The 24,862-nt window shown below is 38.4% G+C and overlaps 1 protein-coding gene across 13 annotated transcripts in view; it reads right to left on the reverse strand.

Moving 5' to 3' along the window:
* Nucleotides 1-24,862, reverse strand: part of ENOX1 (ecto-NOX disulfide-thiol exchanger 1) — a 374,358-nt gene that overhangs the window by 65,612 nt on the left and 283,884 nt on the right. For all 13 annotated transcript variants that reach the window (XM_068929740.1, XM_068929749.1, XM_068929750.1 and 10 more), the window contains 3 exons: nucleotides 21,166-21,378; nucleotides 6,122-6,228; nucleotides 2,602-2,719 (listed from right to left, as the gene is read on the reverse strand). In XM_068929740.1, the coding sequence (XP_068785841.1) occupies nucleotides 2,602-2,719; nucleotides 6,122-6,228; nucleotides 21,166-21,378 (438 nt within the window). The remainder of the gene's footprint in view (nucleotides 1-2,601; nucleotides 2,720-6,121; nucleotides 6,229-21,165; nucleotides 21,379-24,862) is intronic.

Below are 24,862 nucleotides of genomic sequence, written 5' to 3' on the forward strand. Positions count from 1 at the left end.
TCCCAGTTCTGCCACTAAAACACTGATATGAATAAATTAGGTTCATAACCACTAGGAGAAAAGCAAATGGCTCAAAGAAGAGCTTTGAGTCTAGAACGGTGTGACACAGTTTGCAATGAGTCCCTCTTGAGCTGTTCTGTATAGCCGCAAGTAACAAGCCTGAATCCTACCAAACAAACAACTATTAGTAGATTTCTAGTATGCGACAAAGTCTTCAATGACTGAAGACAAAATGCAAACCTTTCTTGCTAATAGCTTTTTCATTATCTAACCCAAATGCCCAAGATTCACCGTGGACAAGGGCCTCAGTTCACTATTACGTTTCGCTGAAAACTGAAGTCCAGCAACTCTGGATCATCACTCAGACACCAAGGTCCCTGCACAGCTTTTGGACTTAGGTGTGTTTCATTGTGTTGTGAAATGATGGGGCTGGGATCTGCCCTCTTTGTTTCAGTATGAACTAATCTAATCTAGTGGGATAAAGAGATGGTTCAGGAATGAAATAAAAAAAAAGGGAAAAGAAAATAGGCCCAATAGAAATAATAATTAAAGAAATGTTAAAACAAGAAAAGGAAGAATCACTGTTTTGTTCCAAAAAATGAAAAATGGAAATGACACTCACTCATTTTCTTTTCACTTACCCATGTTTTATACCCAATTACTCCTTGGGTTTAACTGAAATATCTCCGAGTTCCGTCTACTGTCAATGGCAGAAGAATCAAATTCACATGTTTTAGTTGAGAGTGTAACGTTGGAAGAAGAAAATGATAAAAAATAATTTTATAATTGGGTGACTCTACCTATACGGCAGGCTGAGTTAGCTTCACTGAGATCAAGAGGATGATGAATCTGGACAAGTACTCAAGTGGATTCACACTACTAAATTTTGCCTTAGTGTGCTATACAGTATCGGGCTTGGTGCTGTTAATACTGAGGGGACTCAAGTGTCCATGTTAATATATATAACAATGCAACTAAGGAAGTAGTTTGGGATGGAAAGCTGTAGAAATCTCAGATACCAGAACATCTGACAGAAATGTCCCCTTTTTAGGAAAGAAACCTAAGCATGTTTTCCTACTTGTAATATTACTAATTTAAGGCAAAATGAATGATCTGCATATCTCAATCCTAAGTGTGATTTTGTTAAACCTAGCTGAATTGGTAAATAAGACTGCTCAAAACATCATTACTCCTTTTGTGGAGTGCAGGCTGTGGGTATTTCTGGCTCTACCTTCCTACTGTTAATTCTAGTGACTTCCCTCCATAACACGGGACATAGCCAAGGCAAAATGATTAGACATTCATAAAAGTCTGTGGCTGCTAGGAATGCTTTGCCTGCAGAAACTCACTGTCTTAGTTCCAAGCATTCAGCTAATGATGTCTAGAAAATTCAAGCCCACCCAATTAGCCAAGCAAAAATTAAAGCTGCCCTTTACAGGTTCTATTGTTGCATTTTACTTTCAGGAAAAACATTAATTCTCCCCTCATAAGAAATGTCCTACTAAAAATTTCTTACTGGAATGATACTCTTTCCTCTGGTCTTTATTTCTAGAAACATTCAACCTCACACAGCATCTTGTCACAGGAGGAGCCAAAGAGCCCTCTCCATGTGGGCGTGAATCTACTGCACTTTCTTGCAAGCATACTATACCTGGATGTATTCAGTATGGATGAAACTCAGTCCTTTCCTAATACGGGGCTGGTATGCAAGAGCCTAGATCAAAACTGTCCTCATCATCAACTCTCAGTCTCCTTCCATATCACCTTCTCCATCGTTACCATATGTAAAGCTCCCTGGTGGCTGGCAGTCCACACTCATGCTTTAGCTTTAGCTGCTGTAAGCTTTCTTTCTGAAGGTGAGTGTCTAAACAGGTAAACCCTTCTTAGCTACCCACAAATTTATTAACCAACGTTAAGAAATCAAGAAAGGGATCCAGATCATGTTACCAATCAGTAATTCAGGCAGCTTGTGAGCCATCTCCTGGAGTGTCCATCCTGGCTGGATAGCAGAATATTTGTGGAAGACAGTTACTTTTCTTTCCAGATATAACAAGCAACTTTGTTCCTTCTTTCATGACAGTCATTTAATGAGCATCAAATTAACACAGTATGCAGTACTTTATTGTGAAATATATATCCTTAAAAGTTAATTCCACAAAGCACACAGTTAAAATGGTAGCACATATTTCTCAGTGAGATTATACACTATAATATATTTGCTGAACAGAAAGGTAAGGCTTAGACAATACTGATCAAAAGCAAACTTCAACTGGCCTCGTAATAGGACATTGTTATAACCATAGAATGAAATACTATAGCAGAGTAGAGATAGCAGAGATAGTGATAAAAAACCATGATGCATCCAGCCATGGGCAGAACTGGACAGTATTCATCATTACACACCTTAGCAGGTAAGAGAAACCTCCTAGAGACAGCTTGCCTCATTCAAATAACTGTTTTATGAAGGTTTACAATAGGTTAGTCTTATATAAACATCTTTATTAATATGTCGCTCCTCTCATATATATGCTTTTGTTTGCTTTAAAAAGAGAAAAAGCCGTTACACATCTTTGAGGACACTGTAGAGGGATTTTACCTTACCTGAATCATCTACTCTCAGCTTTTTAGTGGGGTTGTCACCACTGTCATCATCAGACATTTCCATCTCCTCTTCCCGGCGGATTCCCATGAGCTGTTCACTGTGAGCATTTCGGAGCTCCTAAAACCCAAAATGACCTTTTGTCAGTATTGACTTCCGTAAAGTAATTGCTTTATTTTTAGTAACTGTTTCTAAAACTTCTCTGATTTTTAATTCTAGATCATTTATCATTGTAATCATACATATCTGTATACAAATCTGTTGATATTAACAGTAGTGCTGGGCAAGCTCAACGAAACACTCATCAGAGTTTGAACGGGGTTCAAGTTGAAGGAAATAAATAGAATTCTTCACGTAAAAGAGTTGAATTTATCAAAGGCAACACTCAGGCAAAACAAGAGGTAATGCAAGTCTCCATGTCAAATGATTTTTAGTTCTGAACATAGAAGAACATCATAACAGCAGGGATAGTGGTTAAAATTGTGTATAAAGTAGATTGATAAAGAGATTGTCAGTCTGCTTAAGGTGTAAGAATTCCAGCTTCTCTCTGTCACTTGGGGTAGGATTCATCTGGCCAAATGTAGGTATCGTCACAAAAGCTAGTTCACCTGCACACCCTTTGTAGAAATGTAAAGAAACAAGCACTTTAGTATGATTCACATCCACAGTGTAGAAATCCAAACTAAGTCAGATTAACTGTGCCTTAAAAGTGCCTACTTCTCTCCACTGACTACAAAGGGAGTCTAAAGCAGCTAGCTGTGCTGCAGCACTCCATATTTTAGGTGCCTAACGTTAGGCAAAAAGAGTCTCATCCTCTCTTCCTATTCCCAGATTTCCTCAGATCTAAAAGACTCAGCCCAATAACACTGTCCGGAAAACGTCTGCATCGTGATCTGAAACAAATAGCAGCCCAGTTTCTCAGAGAGCACTGCAAGGGCGGACAGGCAGGAAGCCTGTACATATGTAACTAGGTAAATGGTCTGCAGGCCTGTGGGCTTTGTGGGAGTCTAGGCAGTCTTTGTTCTAGGTAAAAAAAGGCTGAGGCTGGTGCAATGGCTGGCTTTTTAATGGCAGCACTGAGAAGATTGAGAGAATTCTATTTTGTCCTAATAATCCTGTCAGGTGTAACATGGGGATGCTGCACCATGATTAGTGTAAGCCTTTTGAGTCTGCAGACAGCTAATTTTTCTGTCGACAAAGAGCCTAATTCCCAAAGAGGTGGTTTGCAATCTTTGAAACAAGGAAGAGTTGCATGGAAGGCGGAAATGGTATTGAGGAGTCCAACTATTGCTCCATGCAATTAACAATAAACTGTCAGAGAGGGACTGCGGAAAAAAAGGGAGGGTGTTTCCCTTGAGCTGTACCCTCGGTTCATCAGATTTCAAATACTCTAATAAACGTGTATGTATCTGCTTATCACAGCAAAGGCAAGGAGGCTAATTACTGGGCGTTTTACACGAGAATAATTTCAAATTAAAAAAATGATTGAAATGGTAAATTATCAACCAGCGTCTCAAGCAATAAGAGACATCTCTGGAAGAAGCCAGCAAATCACTTCTTAATTTCTCATTGTAAAAGGCCACTTTCACTTTTTCCTGGGAAATGCAGACTGCATACATGAGCAGACATCCACTTACATTTATTCCCTTTTTAGCAGATAAATGTCTTTGATGCATCAATTTCTACATTATCAGCAAAGCCAATAATCTTTCATGAGGAACCACTTTGTCTATGAGGGCTTGCTTTGTGTTCGGGTTTCTAGCAAAGCTTTTTAAAGTGGGAAGGGAAGGTGACTGGGTGATGCCATGGTTAGACAATATGATTTAAATCCAAGATGCTGTTTGGTACCTATCCATCATATTTCACATCTGGCAAACAGGCATTTCTGAAATATTCAGCTAGAGGTTTCATATTTTTATGAACTGTTTTTAGTGTCCTTTTCATAGAAAAACAAAAAGCAATAATGTTGGAAAGAGCAAGTAGTGAATTAACATTTCTGGAAAGTCCAGCTCTTACACATTTCCCTTTATTAAAGATTTAGAAGCAAGTAAATGAGTGATACCCCATATCCCTTCACAAAAAAATTAGTTTAAGAAGGAATGGTCCTAATATAATTGAAATAAACTACTAGCAAGTCACATTTTCTTACCTCTCTAAAAGATAAGATAAATAGCAACCCCAACTTCCCAGCTTTCAGTTAAACACTTTATCCACTCCTTATTTGAAATATTTGTGAACAAAATGCAAAGTACAGTTTGTACCAATAAATTATGCTAACATTTTATTTTAAGTGTCCCATTATTGTGAAGTCATTTGGTATTCGCCATAATAGCACTGATAATAAAGAATTCATTTGGTATTCATGTGGATGTCACATTTAGTGCCATTGGTATTCAACTGTAATTTAGCACTAGTTAATGGGCACTTAAAATGTTATCCAAATGATTTATATCACAGCACTTTAGTTTTTCTCAAACTAAGTGTACAACACTTATTTTACAAGTGTACTACAAAATAATTAAATAAGTGCACCTTACCTTCTAAAGTTTTTATTCTGAGACAGAGCAAAATCATTTAGAGGACTGTGATACTAAAAAGCAACATATTGTACTACCTGAAGGTAAGCCAGGTGTATGTAAATTGCCCATATTAAAAAAAAAAGGAAGAAGAAAGAAAGAAAACAAAGACAGTGGTACTTACTTTTTAAAATACAGGCTCATAGCGTAAATACTGAATTAAAAACGAAAGCTGGATGACCAAAACACAAGATGGGGACTATCGCTTCCTTTGCTGCCACTCACAGCAAGCAGATGTAGAAAAACATTTCCTCTGCTCATGCTTATGACAATCACACATGCATGAACCCACATTGCTAATTTTATGTTGTATTATGATTGCATTTATACCGTTTTGTTTGTAAGTAATATACTGAGAATCCATATAAGTGATTGAACTGCTTTTTAAAGAAGGGCATAAAACAAGTGGGAAGGAGTACATCATAATTCTGGACTGACTATGCGTAATTCATTATTTTATGAAAGAAATATCTATTTTATTTTCAAGCAAAGTCATCTTATAATGACCATATAATGGTACAACCAGAAAAAAAATCTGTTTCTACAGAATACTACTTTTTAAAACCAGATCACGATGACTCCTAAAAACTTATTTTTCATATTTGAAAACTTAATTCTATCCTTAGTTTAAAATATTGTAACTAATTTCATCACTTCAGTTCATTATCTTAGATAGTAAAATATTCCTCCAAAGTTTTCTCAATTCTTGCATTGAAAATAAAAACACATTGCTCCCTATCTTAGCGTTATTTAATGACTATTATTGTAATGAGAGCAATGGGAGCAATTCATAAGGCAGATGAGATTGTATAATGGCTAGTTGATTAACAGCTAAAACTGTGGCCATAAATATTGCTGAATGCACTATGTCCAGCTACAACCACACTCAGTCTGTGTCAGTCCAGCTGTGAGATGATGGATAGAAGGTAATAATAAAATCACCAACCTCAGAGTGCTTTCGCCAAATGTCTATGTTCTTTCGCTGAGCTTTCGAGAAATGGTCCCAAGCTTTTTGTCTGGTAGAAGCGTTGAAAACGGCCACAATCTGCTCAACTTTGGTGAACAAGGAAGTCAAACAAGACAAGCAATTTATGTTGTGATCACTATAGAGAAGCAAAGCAAAGACACTAGGAGTCTATGGATGATGTCATTACTGAAATAACATCATCAATATCCATCCAATGATGTGTCTTTCGTACTTACATTTTATCAATGTTGGAGATGTCTCCCTTCAAGTCTGTCTCCACAACTTTAGTCTACACAACGTATAACTGTATACCAAAGAACATGCATGCCGCGGCTTCTCAGTGAGGTCTACTATAACTTTATGCGCCCATCTGCCTCTGTGTGTGGCTATAAGCATGCGAGTAGAGAGACGATGCTCAAGGCATAAACCTGACCTATGTTTCCTGGCGGCAGCTGCGTATAAATGACAGGGCTGTAAAAATGAAAGTATGGAGGACAAACGAGCTCTGTTTTGAAGGATCAGTATCTGACAATGTGAATTTTCTAGCAGACAGGAAGGGTTAAATTATATTTAAATGCTGCATCCTGAAACTGCTGTTGCTGCTGCTCTGAGGTTCACCTGTGGTAGGTCAGTCTGTCCTGTGTCCCTGGCCTATGTATGTTTATGTATATAAACACCTGCATTTTAGTGTGTATAGGACGAAGAGGAGATGTGAAATAGGGTTCCCTCATTCAACTCTAATTAATTAATTCTGAAGCCAGACCTTGTTATTACACTAGGACAACTGAACTCCTTAAATTTTTGTTTATCCTAAAGCAGAACATTTTCTCCCAGCCCTCTTTTCTTTCTCTTCACATCAGTTACAAGCAATGCTGTCCTTTCACGACACTGACCTGCTGAAACATGATTTGGTCAAGATGTAAGTGGTCTTGATCACTGAATAGTTAAGTGCAAGACCACCAAGATATCCAAATTTTCTACAAATGGCATGGACTGTGCTCTTGAGCGAGCAGCTATGCCAGCCTATGAATTCAAGCTGAAAAAAACCTTTGAGTGTACTACCAGGTTCTTAGTTTTTGATCTCTTCAGGTTCCTGGATTGCAAAAACATTCTGTACCTTGCAGCAATTCCTTCCCTGTTCTCTCACTGAAGACGAGGTGGCAGAAGTGCTGTTATGCAGCATTTGGTGAGTCGCTCGATGACTGCTCTCCTTCTCTCTGCTAGTTACAGATGCAGAGGATCTTATTATATATAACAATCTATCTCCTTCTAAAATGGGCTAGATGACCTAGTAAGTCTTCCATCTCTTGATCTGAAAGCTAACCTCACTCAGCTGAATAGGAGCACATTTCTTTTTTTTTCCTCTGTCTACCACTGTTCCAAGCTGCTTTCAGAGTCAGGAAGGCTATAAGATTTTGAATCACATATGGAAGAATATCTTTGCAACCATTAGGGCTGGTTAATTAACTTCTAAAGCCATAAAAATAAATATCTTATTTTTAAATTAAACTCTAAATGTTGTTTAATCTAAAGAAGTTCCCTCAAAACTACTGGGATGATCTGATCTATTCCTGATCCATTCAAGTGTTAATAGATGTGATAACTTCCACATATTAACACTTGCTTGGAGTGAAGGGTGGCTATATCAAGGATTAAATTATGCTGTATATATTTATTCAATTAATTTGAAAAGAATGAAAATGCAAAAGCACTCTATTATTATGTGTATAGAAATTGAGGCTAGAATTTAATTACTATCATTGTGTCAGTGACCCAGGTGCTCAGAAAATCTTGCTTAATTAACAATCTGTTTTTAGTTTGGAAGTGGAAATTCAAGTAGAAAAGATTCACAAAAATATGAGAAAGAGACGATTTGCCATTTTCCACTAATGGGTATTAATGAGATCATCCGAATTTTGAAAAAAAACCTTTTGAACCTTAAAGTGTTTAACTTCCATTCTGTGAATAGGTGCTAAAATTTATCAGAAGTCATTATGTGATCATTTCAGAAAATCTCCTGACTGGAAGATGTCAAAGGATCTTCTTGCATCACTGCAGTACAGAAAGAGAAGAGTAGGAAAAGGGTCTCCTTCACTTACCTATCCCTGAGGTTTTTTTAAAAAAACTAAAGAAGGTAGGTAGGATGCTATGAGTACTATATGCTAAAAATCAAGCAATTTTAAGAAACATTATCCAATGGACAGCAAAGGATAACAGAAAAGGGAAGTTCAGGAGACAATATTAAACGCCCATCATAACTCATATTACAATTAACAATACCTATCATGTAGAAAGTTCTTTACATTTAGAGTTGCATCAAGTTTTCCTTTCGATTCTCTCATCTATCAGGGACTACTGCGTTCAGTTTATTTCACTGGGATGTAGGCGGTGGAGGTGAAAGAAAAATCATATGCTGAGCTAAGCTAAGAGTCCTCAATCTCACAAAAGTCCTCCTGACATTACTCACCTAAATGAAGACTCTGAGCATGGATCTCTTGGGGCCTCAAGAGCAAATTTTTGGCACATGTCAAAAACTAATGTTCCACTACTCCATATGTAAAGAAAGCATATGCAGTAATTTAAATATACATAACATTTTAGGTTATGAAATGTAACAAACACCAGCTAGGTAATACGCAAGCTAAAAGGCCTCCAAGCATTACAACTAAAAAGCAGTCAAGACCATGATGTGGTGGTACAGGAAAGCGGCTTTGCCTCTCCTTGTATTGCATCAAAATCCTGTATTCTTGTGTTACCAGGTGCCAATCTAATATAAACCCATTCTATCTGTTTAGATTTGTTCATAGATTAATTCATGCTGCATCAAGAGTTTTCTGTTCTCCCACAGCCAACATAAAAGCCTAAACCTGGCATAAACTCCGGTGCTCTGGCCAACTGGTAGACAGGACGTAACATACCGACCTCTGATCAGGATCACATTTGCATGGGTAAGTAAGTGATCCAACAGCACATAGCCCATAATGATGACAGATTCATCCCTGAGGGGAAGCCATGAAAGTTTATATCAGCTGTGAAACTCCCCAATTTACCTTTTTTCCTCCAGGTCTGGGTAAGATTTGACCAAAGAGAAGACCCAGATTTTGGTCTGATCTCTGCAGAATTTGAGTGAAACAGTCTTTCCCTGTCTAGCTGCTGGTCATGACTTTCAGACTAGTTCCTGACCTTTAGAAGGAAATTTCCAAAACGAAAGAATAGGTCATACCTATCTCTCTAAGTCAGCTCAAGCTCTAGGATGCACTGTGCTGTCAACTGTGACTGGTGAGTAGTATTATTAAGTAACATGAAATATTCATTGACAAACATCTGCTGGTAAGTACTATGCTATATCAAATTTTCATTGACCATATGCAAAGCTGCTTCCTTGCTAAATTAGGTTGTAAAAAAACACATTGTTCTCGAAGGGTTTACGTCAATATAATTCAGAGAGTGTAATTGATTGCATCTTTCTTAACGACTTATTCTACAACTGGTAATTTATGTGGAATATTTCAGATAAAGGATTATTATTTTATTGTTTTTCCTCTGAGTTATAAATAACTAACCCCCCCCCAACTAAACCTAGAGTAATATGCAAGTGTCAGCTAATGTTTAAAAACTGCAGTGTAACTGCAAAATACGTTATTACAGGTGCAAGCTCATAGTAGGCATATTAGATTAGAAGCTTAAACCTCATTTTTTTGTTGCCATAAACCATGCTACTATGTATTGTTATCAGATGTAAGTGTAAAAACAGCCAGACAAACTAGGACCAACAACAACAAAAATCCCTTAAATGATGCCCATAGGAATTGCATAAAAGTTATGTCAAAGGGAAAACCAGATTATCTGATAATAATTATCTGGGCAAGATAAATTTGATACAGGATATTTGGAAAAGATACTACCATAGAAGAAAATAAATAAATGGGAACCAAAGTACAGACTCATCTGCAGATTAACAAGTAAAGAGAGAACATTTTTGCACTCTGTTACATTCATCAAATAGGCTATTTTAACTACATGATCCAGCAAAGGCTGAAATCTTTCCTAGGGTTAAGGAGACAAGAAGTAGTCATTTTTTCCTTTGCTTATTCTGTTATTAGCTGCCATGCATAAACACAGATTTTTAATTTATTTAATGCAATAACAAAGAATATCAGTAACCAAATGTTTTATAACGCCTTACAACAAACAAGAAATAAAATAGAAACTAAAACTCAAGTGGTAAACCAAAAACAGAGGTCTTAACTGGCAAATAAAGTAATCAGATCTCATACAAAATTTCACTCTAAATTCTACCAGTTAGGGATACAGGATGAAAAGGGCTTTACATTAAATTATTGCAAGTGGAAGAGGAGACTATCTGGCAATTTAGCTCAGAAAAATTCTGTAAGAGCGAGACAGTTGATGTGCAGGAGAAAAGACGAATTCCACCCATAAAATTACAGTGTAAAGGAAACTGTTACAGTAAACGTGTAACATGCTTTTCAGATATAGATTCCCAGCACAGGGAGGTTATAGAGTTGGCATGGCTTGGGTCAGAAGCCTAGCTGCTGAGTTCTGAATAGGCTGGAGCCTGCCAATCGATTTGGCTTCCAGCCCAGCAAATCAAGAAATTGCAGTAGTCAAGGCTAGATGCTGTAAGTGAATGAATTAGAGTCTCCAGGTCAGTTTTCAATAGAAAAAAAAGAATATTTCTGGCACCAGTCCTGAAAGGCATTTGGTGGTGTACTGAATAGACCTTAGCACTAAGTCCAAGGCTAAAATTGCACGTAGGCTAGTGACATGTGACATCAACAACAGAAATTTTAGAGATATGGGAGAGTAACAAAAGAAGCATAATTTTTAAATTAAACTTGGTCAAAGCCCCAGCCTTTTGGTTATGATACTGTTTACTTTCAGAAGAATATTTGCTTTTCAGAGATTTACAGCTGAAAGCCTGCAGCCCCTCCCTGTTACCCAATACATATGCTAGAGAGGGAGAAACAGATGTGACTACCACTGACTGGCAGAGGAGGGAACAATAAAAGTTGAAAATATCAGCCTGGAGAAGACTGCAGATAATGCAGGCTATAGGACCTAAGGTAAAATATACGGCTGGTCATCAGCGGGGTATGTAAGTAAATGCAGTTATGCATTTGTGTAATGGAGACATACATCTTGCTAGCTATGCAAAATGCCACATCTACCGAAAGAAACTGGCAGACTTGGTTTGTAAAAGGAAAAAAAAAAGAAAGAACAAGCCTTTTCTGCTCCCCCCCTAGGTATGGGTCTCAGCATTGCAAAGAGCCATTACAAGGACTACCAGAAGGAGGTTCTCCCTATTTTACCTACCTTGTGTCACTTACCTGAACACTAGAAAGAACGAGAAACAAGCTTAAGCGTCCTCTCCCTGAATTATATTATTTCTGCGTTTCTCTTTGACTAGGCCTGCAGTGCTTGAGCCCAGGAGGAGGTGTGTCTGGGTTGATGGCAGCATCCTACATCCCAGTGCTCTCTTGGCTTGATTGCTGTGGCCATCCTATTTGCTTTCTGAAGACAAACTGGTCATCTGTACTTCTCCAGCAAAAAACTGCTAATGTGCCTCTCAACTAGGATTTTTTTTTTTAATGGCTCTGGGAAATAGGAGTTGTAAGCACTTAATATTACATCTAGCTACCGATTCAGATATAGATTACATACTTAATAACTTTAGATGAAATAAAAAAGCTACCTCGATATATCCTGCTCTCCCTGTTCCTCTCCGTTTTCCGGTCTGACTCAGAGTGCTACTAGCAAATGTGCTTGTGTGGGTTATTAAGAGGCTGAATAACTCACAGTGGTCTATGCCTGAGTGTTGCAAAAAGAAATTATTTTTCATGACGCAAGAAGATGGTTCTCTCACATAAATGAAGGACAAAACCAAAAATATTTGTCCCGCAGCACAAATGGTACTCCCTTGCTTCGTAAAGAAATTCAACCTCAGTGTCAGCAGCTGTTGGTTTCCTGTTTTCTTTTTCAGCCAAACCCAATGATGAAGAGTGAAAGCAGTACTATGGGGATACTGAAAACTTCCAATTTTCAGGATTTACACTGAAATCTGCACAATTACTTGTCTGAGATATGTGTATCAATAATTAACAGTTCTAGAAATTGAAGAACATGCCTTGTTATACTCTGAAATAAAATAATGTACTCTGATTAAATAGAGCACAGTGTGCCCTGCAAGGGATTGCTAGAAAACCCATCTACAAAATAAGCTTTGAAACTCTTTTAGATTGTGAAACCTGGTTTAATTTAGAACAAAGAAACTGACAGCTTGGTGCAACAGCAAGTGCTGGCACAGTGCCATGTGATAAATCACTTGGACTCAACAAGACCACTTCACCTCCATGTCATTTCTCAACAAACAGGAACCTGACATCGGGCCAGCACAATACAGTAGGGCAGGTGCAAATGTACAGTACCTGCTCTTTTAATGTCACCAACTTTTATTACAGAAAAAACTCTATGGGCCATGTCCTGAGGAAAAAATAAAAAACAAAGAAGCAAAAAAAACCCAAAAAAGCCCCAACCCACTTACTCAAAGAAAGATTAAGTGAATAGGACTTTCTTCATCAGCTTGACTAGATTATACGCTGTCCCCAATGTACTGCATTTCATTAGCTGTTCTTGATCATTGTTATTTATGTATGGTTTGATGGACATTTTTTCGTTTTTTTTTTTTTTTCAGTTTTCAGATTTAAACGTAGCAGGAGTAGGAACAACTATTTATGTACGCCTATCCCAAAAGATCCCCTGAGGGAACCCTGCACTGAAGAAACATCATAAATGTGACTGAACTCTGGCAGGTCCCATTAAGTGAAGGGACTCTCTCTAAGTAATAATTGCCCAGGGATATCACAGCTTAGGATGTTCCTAGAAGATCAGGAAGGCTGTATTTATTTCTGGCATAATATGGTTTCTTTTGCTGAAGAAAAGGAACAGAGAGGTGGAAGAGGAGGCCTCAAGAGCTGTAGCATCTTTCGGCAGTCTAAACAAAAACTCTTGTCTTGGACATCTTATGTGGGAACATTCACTTCTTCATTTTTTGCCATACCTTATGTTCCCTTGCACACTATAACTCATCCCCTTTTCTCTGCCTTTACTGCCTCCATTCTCATCTTACTCCAGTATTTTTGCTCCCTCTTGCTATATATCTCCATCTTTGCCTCTGAAATGCTCTGTCCTTCTCTTAAACTCCCCTCTTTTCTTGCTGCCGTGACATCTCTGTTATCAGTATGAACTACCCCAACTGGGATAAAGCCAATGATTTGACATGAGGCTCTAATATGAGTAGTGCCTACTGAAGGGAGTAAGCGCTTCAACCAGTCATGTTTGCATAGCATTATTCATATTCATATTGGCAAGGCCAGTTCATTCATTTATATGCAGCCTGAACGGTTTTAGACGTGCAGGTCACATGATATGAGTGCACAGCCAATTGGAAAAAGCTCTTGGGTGAAGGCTCTATCTTTCCTTTCTTGTTCCAACGCTTTATTCTCACCCCTTATCATTTATTTCTATACAATATTTAGAGCCCAGCTGTACCAAGCATCAGGCTCTTACCTCCATTCCCACTCATCAAGGCCCCTTAAGAATGAGTACAGACTTCCTCCTGAGCAGAGAGGCATGTGCCTCTTTGCTTTGAACCTTGGTTCATTGTCCAGGAGATCCTGCAGAATCCAGGTAAGTGGAATGAGTTGTTGAAATGGGGCCTCAAGGCTGAAGTCTCTTAGGAGGCAAGTGCTTTTATTTTGCTGTAAAGCGCTATGCCTATTTAATGACCTACATAAAAAAAAGAAAAAGCCCTTAAAATAACAGGGCAAGGGCATTGAAATAGGGCATTGAAATTCTGGATGTGCTTAAATCAATACTGAGTTTCCTATTGGCTTTAGGTGGAATGAAGGCTACAGACAATGGAAGGAACAAAGAAATTTAAAGAAGATGAAATGCAAAGGAAGACACTATCTGAATCACTACAGGTTGCAGCCACAAAGGGTTATACTGCCAGAAAGGGGGATAAATTATAAGAATGCAAGACAAAATAGAAATGGAGTCTTTCATCTCTATTCTCCGGCACTGCAGCAGCATCCTGGATAGAAATGCTTTTGAGAACATGTGTACATGAGACAGAAAATGGGTGGATACCTAAGGAAGAATAGAGATACCCAGTTGAGCTTTACTGGACAAATTACCAGTAGAGAAGCAAGCAAACAGCCTGCTGACTAAATGAGCTAATCAAAAGAGAGTGGATGGATTGTGGACGTTATTTGGTATTTAATTTTTTTACAAATGCATCAAGGTAGAAATTAATAGTGGGGACTAATGACTTGAATGATTAATGTTTTTATTTGTATTATAGTGGCACTCTATGACACCAGCTGAGATCTGGGCAGCACTGTAAAAACACATTATATGACTCAATCTCTTTCACAAAGAGCTTAATGATGACCTAAAAATTGCACTATAGTAAGCTCCTATTTTTGAATTAGTCACTGGCAAAAGAAAAAAAGACTGTAAGACCGGAAAATTAAGAGAAGGAAAATCCTTTTAAAAGTTGTTATTAATGCACAGCAATTGAAAGAATACTCAGAAAGTGTGAATGCATATAGAAAAGTCTGACTGCTAAGAGAATTTTAGCTAGTGTGCTTACAATATCTGTAACGAAACTGGCTGCATTTTTAGTACTTAGAAAAAATACTAAAAAGTGGAAGGATTATTAGAAAAAGGACTGCAGGAGGGAATTTAAAGAAAACCAGATAAGATGGCAAGTGATTTTAGTAATCACCATCATATCAACATAAATTCCATCTTCTGTAAAGTAACAGAGCGACTTTTAAAGTGAACCTGTAACGAGAAAAACAAAACAAATCCTTGAAGAAAGCTCAGAAAGGGTTTTTAAAGTTTTTTTCTTCTTTTTGGACATTAAAAAATCAGATTCAATCTATGAAGACACTGGTAATGTTAAAATAGATTAAACTATATCCAGAGGGACCAGAGAATGAAAATGAACAATCCAGAAGAGAAAGGATTTTTGCTCAGACTGCTTACAGTGCATTTCCTTTCAGAATTATTTAACTTCATGTTTCTTGGGGAGAAGGGAGGAGAACTTATATTGGATATCTACCAGCCATTTGTTAAAAAGTTAGAGTACTGTAATGTACTGCTAACGTACTCCCTACCTTCAGTAGGGAGGGAAAATTCAAGGGAGGTCAATCCTGACTTTTCCAAGGGGGGAAAAACAGAGATTTGCCTCCAGGCCTTCATTTCCTCTTTACAAATGGCCATAGAGAGTCAGATCAAAGGTTTATTTAGCCCCACATTCTGCGTCACAAATGGTGAATAGAAGAGCTATTGTTACGACTACAAGATAAGCAGATAATGAAATTCCTCTTGCAAAATCTCCCAACTTGAGGAATCTTTGGTTTCAGGACTTCTTGAACCATGAGTATATCTTTTTGTTTTTACTTCTCTGTACACCTGTATATACTACAGAAGAGCATAAGAAAGCAAATAAGCTTACTGGCAGGACATAACCTTGCATATTGAACTGTGGAGTCAAAATTAGTTTCTCTCAGTAGCAAGATGGGAAGAACATCTACAAGATGACTAGGTCTCTTCTGAATCTGAACCATGCAGCTCAGCTCTTCAAACCATTTTCACAAGGCCATTGTGTGTAAAGTTGTCATAAAATTCTGACTGATGATGCTGTGTCCTTGCTTTAGATTTATGCCCAATACTCCAGTACCCCTGGATGCTTTCCCTGTTTCCCTCTTTGCCTAGGACCAGTGTAGAGCAGGAGATGCCAGATTCACAGCCCCTTGCCCTCAGCTGGCAGCTTATTGTCTACGCAAAACTAGAGACTCAGTCAGATGCTCTCTCAGTGGCAAGTCACTCCTACCAACAGCTACGGGTCCTTCTATTTTAAAACTACCTAGGCAGGCTGAAACTACAAGTCTTCAGTTCCTAGTCAAGACTAGAACTGTGCCAAGAAAAAAACACCAATATTCTGTTTTTAGCTAGTGGCCAAACCTGTTTTCAGTACAAATACTCCAGCAGTTCTAGTGAGGATTGCATGCTGCCATTGGTAAAGTGTATTCATTTTTATAATAGCTTGTTCTTCCTTTTTATAATACTTAATATCTGAAACAAACAAATAAAAAGTGTCTGTATGCAGCTATCTGTGCTCTCTCCTGCAAATATCAGGATGGCCTACTGGCGTATACTGGCCCAGTTTGAGTGCTGAGGATTGCTACACTGGATTACCACTTGTTTGCCTAATGCCAACAGTAGGCTTTTTACTTAGTCATTGCAAATAAAATACAGGGTCATAACCTTTAAACATGTGTAAGTGGGTCTAAGCTCTGTTTTCAAAATTTACATAGTGAGTTAATTACCACTTGCCAAAGTAGGATGAGAATTTGTAGCATGCCGCTTCTTTCTGATGCAAGTTAATGGACAATCCATCACTCCAAGGAATCCCAAAGTCGCTGGGATCCCTTTTGAGCAACCTCATGTCCACCAGGAAGTGAGGAGACATCCATGATTAGTCATAGTGGAGAACCTGACTCTGTAAGCTTATATTCCAAATTACTCTGTAGGATGAACCATTTGTCTATCTATACCTGTGGACTGGTACTTTGGCATTCAGGCCTTTAATAAAAGTTGCAAGCTCCAGTGACTGTCCATAATCAACTGTCATGGGTTAGAAGCTCAGGTTTCCTACAAAATACAGGGGAAGGGTTTCACATGTGACAACGCACAAAGGCCACAGCCTTAACTAGCCTGTGCCTGTAGGCTTAACTAGACTATGCACACACATCCTCTGGTTGGGGATGTGCCATAAATGTAGCTGTTCCCTCAGTTCAGGTACTATGTTGTGCGTGGCAGGGATCCCCTTGGGATCTTTCTGGATCAGGTGCATGAATGCTTTCTGTCAAACACACTAAGGGAGGTCAGTCCTGCTTTTCAGAGCTCACCATTTAGATCACTCTTGGGAAGGAGGGAGGCTTAGGTTCACTTCCTTCCCTGGAATTCAGGGGAAATAAACGTGTATTTCCCCTTTTCAAAAAACTGTCCTGACCACCAGGCACTGAAGTTCTTTAGAGGATAGAGAAATGAAAGTGAAAGTGAAGGCTACCATGTACCAGGGACACAATTTAGCCATAGGGCTACTACATAAAAACTACCCTCCCACTGTTCCCCCATAGGAACAAGAAAGCCAGATTCATGGACCCTGATGGGGCTTGGGTGCCTGAATCCCTTGCAGATTCATCTGTAATGAAGATTGACAAATATGATCAAATAGGGGAGCATCATTAGTTGCTAAGTACCCAATCATGAGGCACTTCTGTTAATTACACTATATATCTTTGGCCTTTTGGGGCATTTCCATCCCCTTGTATATTTGACCCTTCAGATACCTAATTCATTTCTAGTGGGATTTTGGCTCTTCACTCACCTATAGGCTCTTTTGAAAATGTTGTCAATGGACACTGCCTTAAATAGTTCAAACTCTCAGTAACAGGTAGATGAAATGTACAGTGCCAGGAGGAGAGAGTCAGAGGAGAGAAGTGCAACTTGGTTGCAGTCTAAAAACCAATCTAATATGAATGTCTCTAGGGCTTCCATTTTTTTAAACATGAGGATCAGTATCAGTAAGCCTTAGGCTGAAAAGGTGTTTCAGGAGGGAAAGAAAAAGATGCGTGGAAAGTCAGGAAGGAGTGTGACATGTAACTGCTATGAAAGCAGAGCAGAAGAATTTAGAAAAATCAAACTGCGAAGACAGAACTACCAGAAATCTAGGAAAACTATCTGCATTTCAAACACTGATTCACATCTAGGAAAACTATGCAATTCAATAAAAAGAAGGAAATTGACATTTTTGTCTTTTTATCCTTTAAATAACTGAAGAAGCAACAGAACATAAGGCTCAGACACCCGGTAGAACTTAAATCAGGTGCTGTACATTGGTGGTGTGACAGCTGTAATACACTTTTATTTTGCTGATTATTCTGTCACTAGTATCTTGGTCAGGTAATTAACTCACGTACTGAATGCTTGACCCAAATTTTTAGGGGTAATCCTCTTGGTAATCTTCTAAATACCTACAGGCAGAAATTAGTAGCAGGGATTTCGATACCTGTACTTCTTTAGTGGCTGGACCGTAAGCTGAGATGTTCTGGCCACACTAATCCTTATTAATAAGAAAGTATTTTATACTGAGACCCACATACGCAAGTGTATGTGTTCCAGGTGAGTGCACTTCAAGCCCATTTTCTTAACGTATTTCTTCTTCATTTCCCATAACACTCACTGTTTGATACAAAGCTGTCATTTTTAACTTACGCCAGATTCTTCCCTCTAACTATGTCCTTCTGCATACGGAAAGACTCCACACAGTAAGTGGGATTAATCTGCTCCAAACTAGACATGCAAAAGTTAGAGGTCTGGTTCAGAGTTATGCCCCCTAAGAGTCCTCTACGGGCAGCAGAGATTTCATCTCACTGGAAGAGGTGGGTCTGATGATTCATCCCCTGGAGATGCTTTTTTTTTCCTCTGTTGATTGTAAAGAAAGCCCAGGATGATCGCCTGAAAGTGGGACATTTAAATTTTAGACATCTAGATCATGATAGAGGAATGCCACTTAGTGTTTCAAAAATTCTGCAATATTTATGCCAAATGACCACACAGCTGCAGCATTACACTGGACTTTCAAATCCTTACTGCAGAAGAGTAAAAGTGTTTTCTACTACTCTGCAGAACTTAATAGACAACACACCTATTTTGGACATCAAGTATTATCAGATCCATTTTCATAAAACACACTATGTGTTACAGCCAATCATGTTGATGTATGGGAAAGCAATGCAGAGGGAGGCATGAAAAACATCCCTCAAATCAACCTAAATACAAGAAAAATCTTGAAAAGTGAAAGCTCATTTCAGAGTCTCCATGTTTAGTAATCTTAGGCATATACACGTGTAAAGCAAAACATCATCCATCTGTTCATGGCAAATTTGCAGAGAATTTTAATAAGACACATTAATGCTAATAATGGCCAATGTTTATGATGTTGATAAAATAACCAACGTGGAGCATCTGGAATGCTCATAAAACTTGTTCTTATAAAATTCACAGCGTTTAACACTTTTCCCTGAGCCTGTCTTTTCACTGACCTAGTTCTCATAGACCAGATCTACCAGAAACACTCTCCTTCCCAGCCATTGCTGTGAGTATGTCACTCTGAGACTCATGTTTTGAAGCCAGACCTATTTCTGTTTTTGTAAGTTCAACATTCAGTACATTACAGAAACAGACCATATAGCCAAACAGCAAGTTTCCACCTGAAACTGCAGGGATTTCTATTTCCAAGTGACAGACGTTCCACAACAGTTGGTGACAAACAGGCTAATTTAGACAGATTTAACTAAGGTTCAGCCTGCTGACAATGGGGGATTTTTTAATGCAGCTAAAGAAGGCATTTCTGAATACTAGAGCTGGCTGTTGCACATGAAAATACAGAGGCCCTGGTGTGAATTGAACAGCACAGCCATGTATGGTGCCTGCATCTCTGCTCCTCACACTGCCTTTTAGTTGCTGAGACGGAGGACAACATTGCCTAGGCAAATTACCAAGGATATTAGTGGATCTTTAAATTTCTCTCACCAAACAGATGTCCTCAGAAATCAAGTGCCTTTGGACCAGATTCTTTCTTCCTAAGTTTAGGTATCTAAACTTAAAGGCACTAAAATTAGAAGCATAGTTGTGCTAGACCTGAAGTGGTCTTTTGAGGTGCTTAGCTCAAAGGTGCTAAGCTCCTGCTTAGGTGCCCACCACCTAAGCAGAAAGCTTTACAGGGGATAATAACCCAGGAAGCTTGAGCAAGTCCATCCAAACGTCTTTTAGCCCTAACTTTTGAATGATGACCCCTGAGGTACCAGAATATTACTGTAGGAAGGCCTTTAGGCTTTTTTGTGTAAAGCTTAGGGGTGTGATTCAGAAATTACAGTGCAACAACTGTTTTTGTGTCCATCTGGTGAATTGTCTTGCTATTTGTTTTTAACTTGCCTACTAGAGCTGACTCCAGGCTCCATCTTTAGAAGGATTATACGGCCTTTTGCTTGAGCAGCATGAGGTTGTTTTACCACGTGGATTAGACGAAGGAGATGAACCCAAAGGTATTGCAGGGACATATTAAAACCCTGCAACAGTGAAATGCCTTCCCTTCTCTTCTTCTCTTCTCTCTTCTCTCATCCTCTCCTCTCCTCTCTTCTGCTTTCATCTCATCCTCTTCTTTTGAAGAAGACCTCTAGGCAAGTATCCTGATTACTGTTTTATGTGGGAACCCCATTAAGGTAACTTCATTGATTATATTTCTGTACTAAGGAAATAGCTGCCAGCACTAAATATTTAAGACAGTTTATCTGCCAAATTAATGCTGGCATTGTATCAGCCAAGCAATCCTGCTGCCAGCAGCAGCACAGCATAGTCTTTTACTGTGGAGGTGGCCCGGTATGCTGTGATTATATCCCTAAAAGTTGTTCAATCCTACTTCCTTTGGCCCAAACCTAGCCTAAAAATATATCCCGATTGTCCTCTAGTCTGTAATTGGCCTAGTTAACTAGAATTCTTATGCCTACAACTCACAGGTTACAAATCACTTCCCTCTGCATAAAGCATGACCTTTGTTCAGAGCAGGGATGCTTCTGTCTGATTTGTTCCTGAAGTGTTTTGTCTACATAACTGTAGACAATGTGCCTAGAGCATGTCTTCATCTATTAATAAAAGAACTACTGAAACTTTGCTCACCTTGAGAAATAAGCTCTTAGGAATGGTCCTTGTTCCTCCAAATTGCCATAGAGTATGGAATAGGATATGAAGTAGAATATGACTGCATTGCAACTACTTACCCCCAAACAAACAAAAAAAAGATAAAAAAAAACTACTACCACCACCACCACCAGCACTACAACGACACTGGACAAAAAGGGGTTACTTACATTGAGTGAGGATCCCTGTTAAGGCATTTTTAAAACTCTCCTTGGCTTGCTCCATTTCTTGCTCATGAGCAGCCTTTTCGTTCATGAGCCGGCGAACGTGGCTGTTTGCTGACTGCACCATTGAATAAAATTGATTTGCAGAGCGACGATTCACCTCGCCTCGCTCGATCCAGGTAAGCAGCACTGTGATGGCCTCTGAAAACTTGCTATCATCTAGGACAATCAAAGCACAGGTTTTAAATTACAGATATAAATAACTTGTCGAGAACACGTTTCTTGTTCTGTGTTACATTAAAATTACAATAACTTGTGCTTGCACTATATCATACGGAGCAACTTTTGGGTCCTTTGTTCTATTAGATATAGGAAGCCAATATGACCATGTGAAGCTCCATAAATCTTCCCTCAAGATATATCTTCTTATTATTTTAACAGTGCTCTCATGACATAAAGCAAAGAGAAAAACAAAAAAATCCTCACTTACGCAACAGTTCCCTTTAAGTTGCTTTAGCAATAGAAAATGACCTTACACTGGGAGTGACAGCAACAATGATTGCCAGGCACCTTTATGTTACCAGAACCATTGGAGAAATGAAATTTGGCCTTCTTAATCTGCTTGGCCAAAAGCTCAGTCTTGGAGTTTGGGCTCAGTCATGCTTTTGTCAATAGATTTCACTAACATAGCTTTTCTAATCAGTGAAGGATGACTAAGCTGAACAATTCCTACTCAAAGCACTGATTAATTACAAGTAACTGCTTTGAACAGATGATGTGTCTACGTTTTCTATGTTGTTTAACTTTTTTTTTTAAAGGAGCCCTGACAAGTATCTGTCTGCTTTGTGTTTACCATTCAGATGACTAAAGTTGTTATATTTCTCTGCAAAAAGATCAATAAAACTTGTGGCTAGATTTTGTGCCCTCCTCCAACGTAATCTCATTTCTTCTGACAGTGCTGTCAGCTTCCTCAGAAGACTCTTAACACAGGATCCATTACACTTTTGGCTTCATCAGGATTAAGAAGACTTTTTTTTTTAAGTCACATTTAGGCTGAACTGCGAGCAAATGCTATTACAACAAAGAATGCCATCCCGTGGAACCATTTTTGTGCAAATTAATCTCATTTTTTTCCTCAGGTTTTTATTCTATCAAACTTTCTTTTTTTTAATAAATCATTTTAAATACTTCATCTGGTCCTTGGTATCTACACTTCTTCACATATTTTAGATAGTTGGTATATCTTTCTGTAGGAGAAGATATACAGTTTCAGTAGGAAGAGCTAGTATGGTTATAATACAAAGGCATTTAAAATATAAATTAGAGAATATTAAGACCAGCCAGCTATGTTAAAGGACATACAAAAGTGGGACAAGTAAGGTACTGCATTCCATGTGCAAAGAATAATGGAACACTAGTACTTAAGTGATGATTTGAACCTTTATTCTGAACTACTAATCACTTTCCTAAAAGGTGAGGAACCTGAAGTATAGGGAGGACAAATGACATGCTCTGTGCTGACAGCTTGTGAAGAATAGGTTTTATATTGCCTGATCTTTAGCATCTTATTAACTGAACCATGCTTGCAGCTTCAGCAAGGAGGCTTGTGCTCCACAAGTGGGTAGGCATGTCCATCTGAGATCCTTGAACAAACTGACAAAATAAGAGCATCGTAATGTCCTCTCTTTGTATCATGATGTGTTGGTCGTTAGCTTCACATATTAACATGTGATTCATCATCATCACTCACTAAGTAATTATCTCGTGGGAGGAAGATTCAGTCAGAGGTCTTTTCTTTCCCTGTTCCTCCCTTGGATAAGTCTCCACTTCCTGACTTTGCTGGATACAGACAAGAGAGGTATATATTAAGCAGATCTGATGAGTAAAGTTGGCTGAATATGGACCTCAGAAAAGTCAGACATACACAAGATTCATGCAAAGTGTATTCATTGCAAGAAAACACTGGGATAAGACTCCCTGAGCTTGGGTAAAATCTTCAGCCAGCTCAAATACAAGGAAAGTGGGTGTCATGGATTTGCCAAGGACATATTCCTGGAACATAATGTTTATTATAATTACAGCTCTCCATAAGAATAGCCTGTTTTGGCTTCTGGAAACGTTAGTATGCCATTTCCTACAGTCTGTAGAGCCAGGTCATTCTGTGGATGGCACCAACCTGTTAACGTTGCGAGTGCAGTTGACTGCGAATACGCAGTGACTACAGCTGAATATTTCTCTTTTAACTTCTAGACATCATTATCTATATGTAATCTACACGTAAATATAGAACACTGAAATATCATTTAGAGTAAATTGCTCCATTCAATCTAGGTCAAGACATGAACGGCAAAGGTGGGAGAAACAATACGCAGAAGTACTTCTGAATAGGCAACATGGTGACATGTGAAGGAACAATATAGAAAACTGAACGAAAATGTTTCATGGAGATGCATTAGTAAAATGCAAAAAAAAAAATTTCAGTTGCGCAGACCCATTCTCCCTTTTTTTTACTTTAATCTCTTCACAGTACGTGGTCGCATGTTGTTTTGCTACAGAGTCTACATGAAATGAAAACACCCCTCCTTTTGTTTTGTTTCTATCAAGCACAGTTGGTGTCTATAAGAGAGGTTCATAAACATGCCATCCTTCTGCCAGATAGCTTCAACCCATTTTAAAAAGAAACACTAAAAAGCTGTTTTCAACATATTATATTATCAGAGAACTGCAGAGGTCTATGGGCCTGTTATAGTTAATTCATGGCTCTGTTCTAGCAGGAAAAGAAAACTTTCACTGGTAAGCATCAGAAACGTCATTGATTACATAATTAGGAGATATATTATAAATACTAGATGGTAATATAGTCACAACAGAAGCACATTAGTAAATAAAATCTTTTCTCTACAATTTTAAAAATTCCTTATTTCTAATTTTATATTCACGAGTCTACTACTCGGTGACTGGCATAGGGCAACTCACAGTGAATTAATTTTTTTTATCCAGAAAGCAGTGACTCTTTCTGAGCAATCAGAGGTTCACTTGGAAAATCAGATTTCCATAACAGGTTGTTCATTACTATTTTGTTTAGTAGATAAATAGCAGAAGAAACACAATGGAATGGAATGCCATGGAAGATAATATAAGCAGAGGATGAATTGTCCTGTTTGCAGTCACTCACTAAAAAACTACAACAAAACCTCCAATTCTGTTTAAAATTATTCCCTCGAGGTAGGATGCACAGAAATATACACTTTTTAAAAACATACTCTTAAAACAGATCCCTTTATATAAGAGATGCTCCAGTGTGTAACTGTTCCTTTAAAATGAGCACACAGTGAATTATCTCTTGCACTTAAATATTTTCTCCTTCAGGTTACAGCATATTTTAAGTAAATAGGGTAGGGATTCATCTCCTTTATGTCAACCTCTAAGTTAGTACCCTCAGGCTCCCAGTACAGTCACGAAAGGAGGTGGACACTTCTCGGACATGCTTTATTGGTCCTCTTTTAGCTGTCTACTTGAAGGTGAGGTGAACTGTGCCCTGAAAGTGCCTGCTTCCCTCAACTGGTTATAAAGGGATCCTGTGATCAGTCGTCTACATTAGGTCAGCAAAAACCCAATTATAACACAAGTATAGCAGTTACAGAACACCTATGCAGTATTTGTGTACTTATGTTGGGTTTTCAGTTATACTATAAGCTGTGAT

The sequence above is a fragment of the Struthio camelus genome, chromosome 1 (genome assembly GCF_040807025.1).
Source record: "Struthio camelus isolate bStrCam1 chromosome 1, bStrCam1.hap1, whole genome shotgun sequence".
NCBI lineage: Eukaryota > Metazoa > Chordata > Aves > Struthioniformes > Struthionidae > Struthio > Struthio camelus.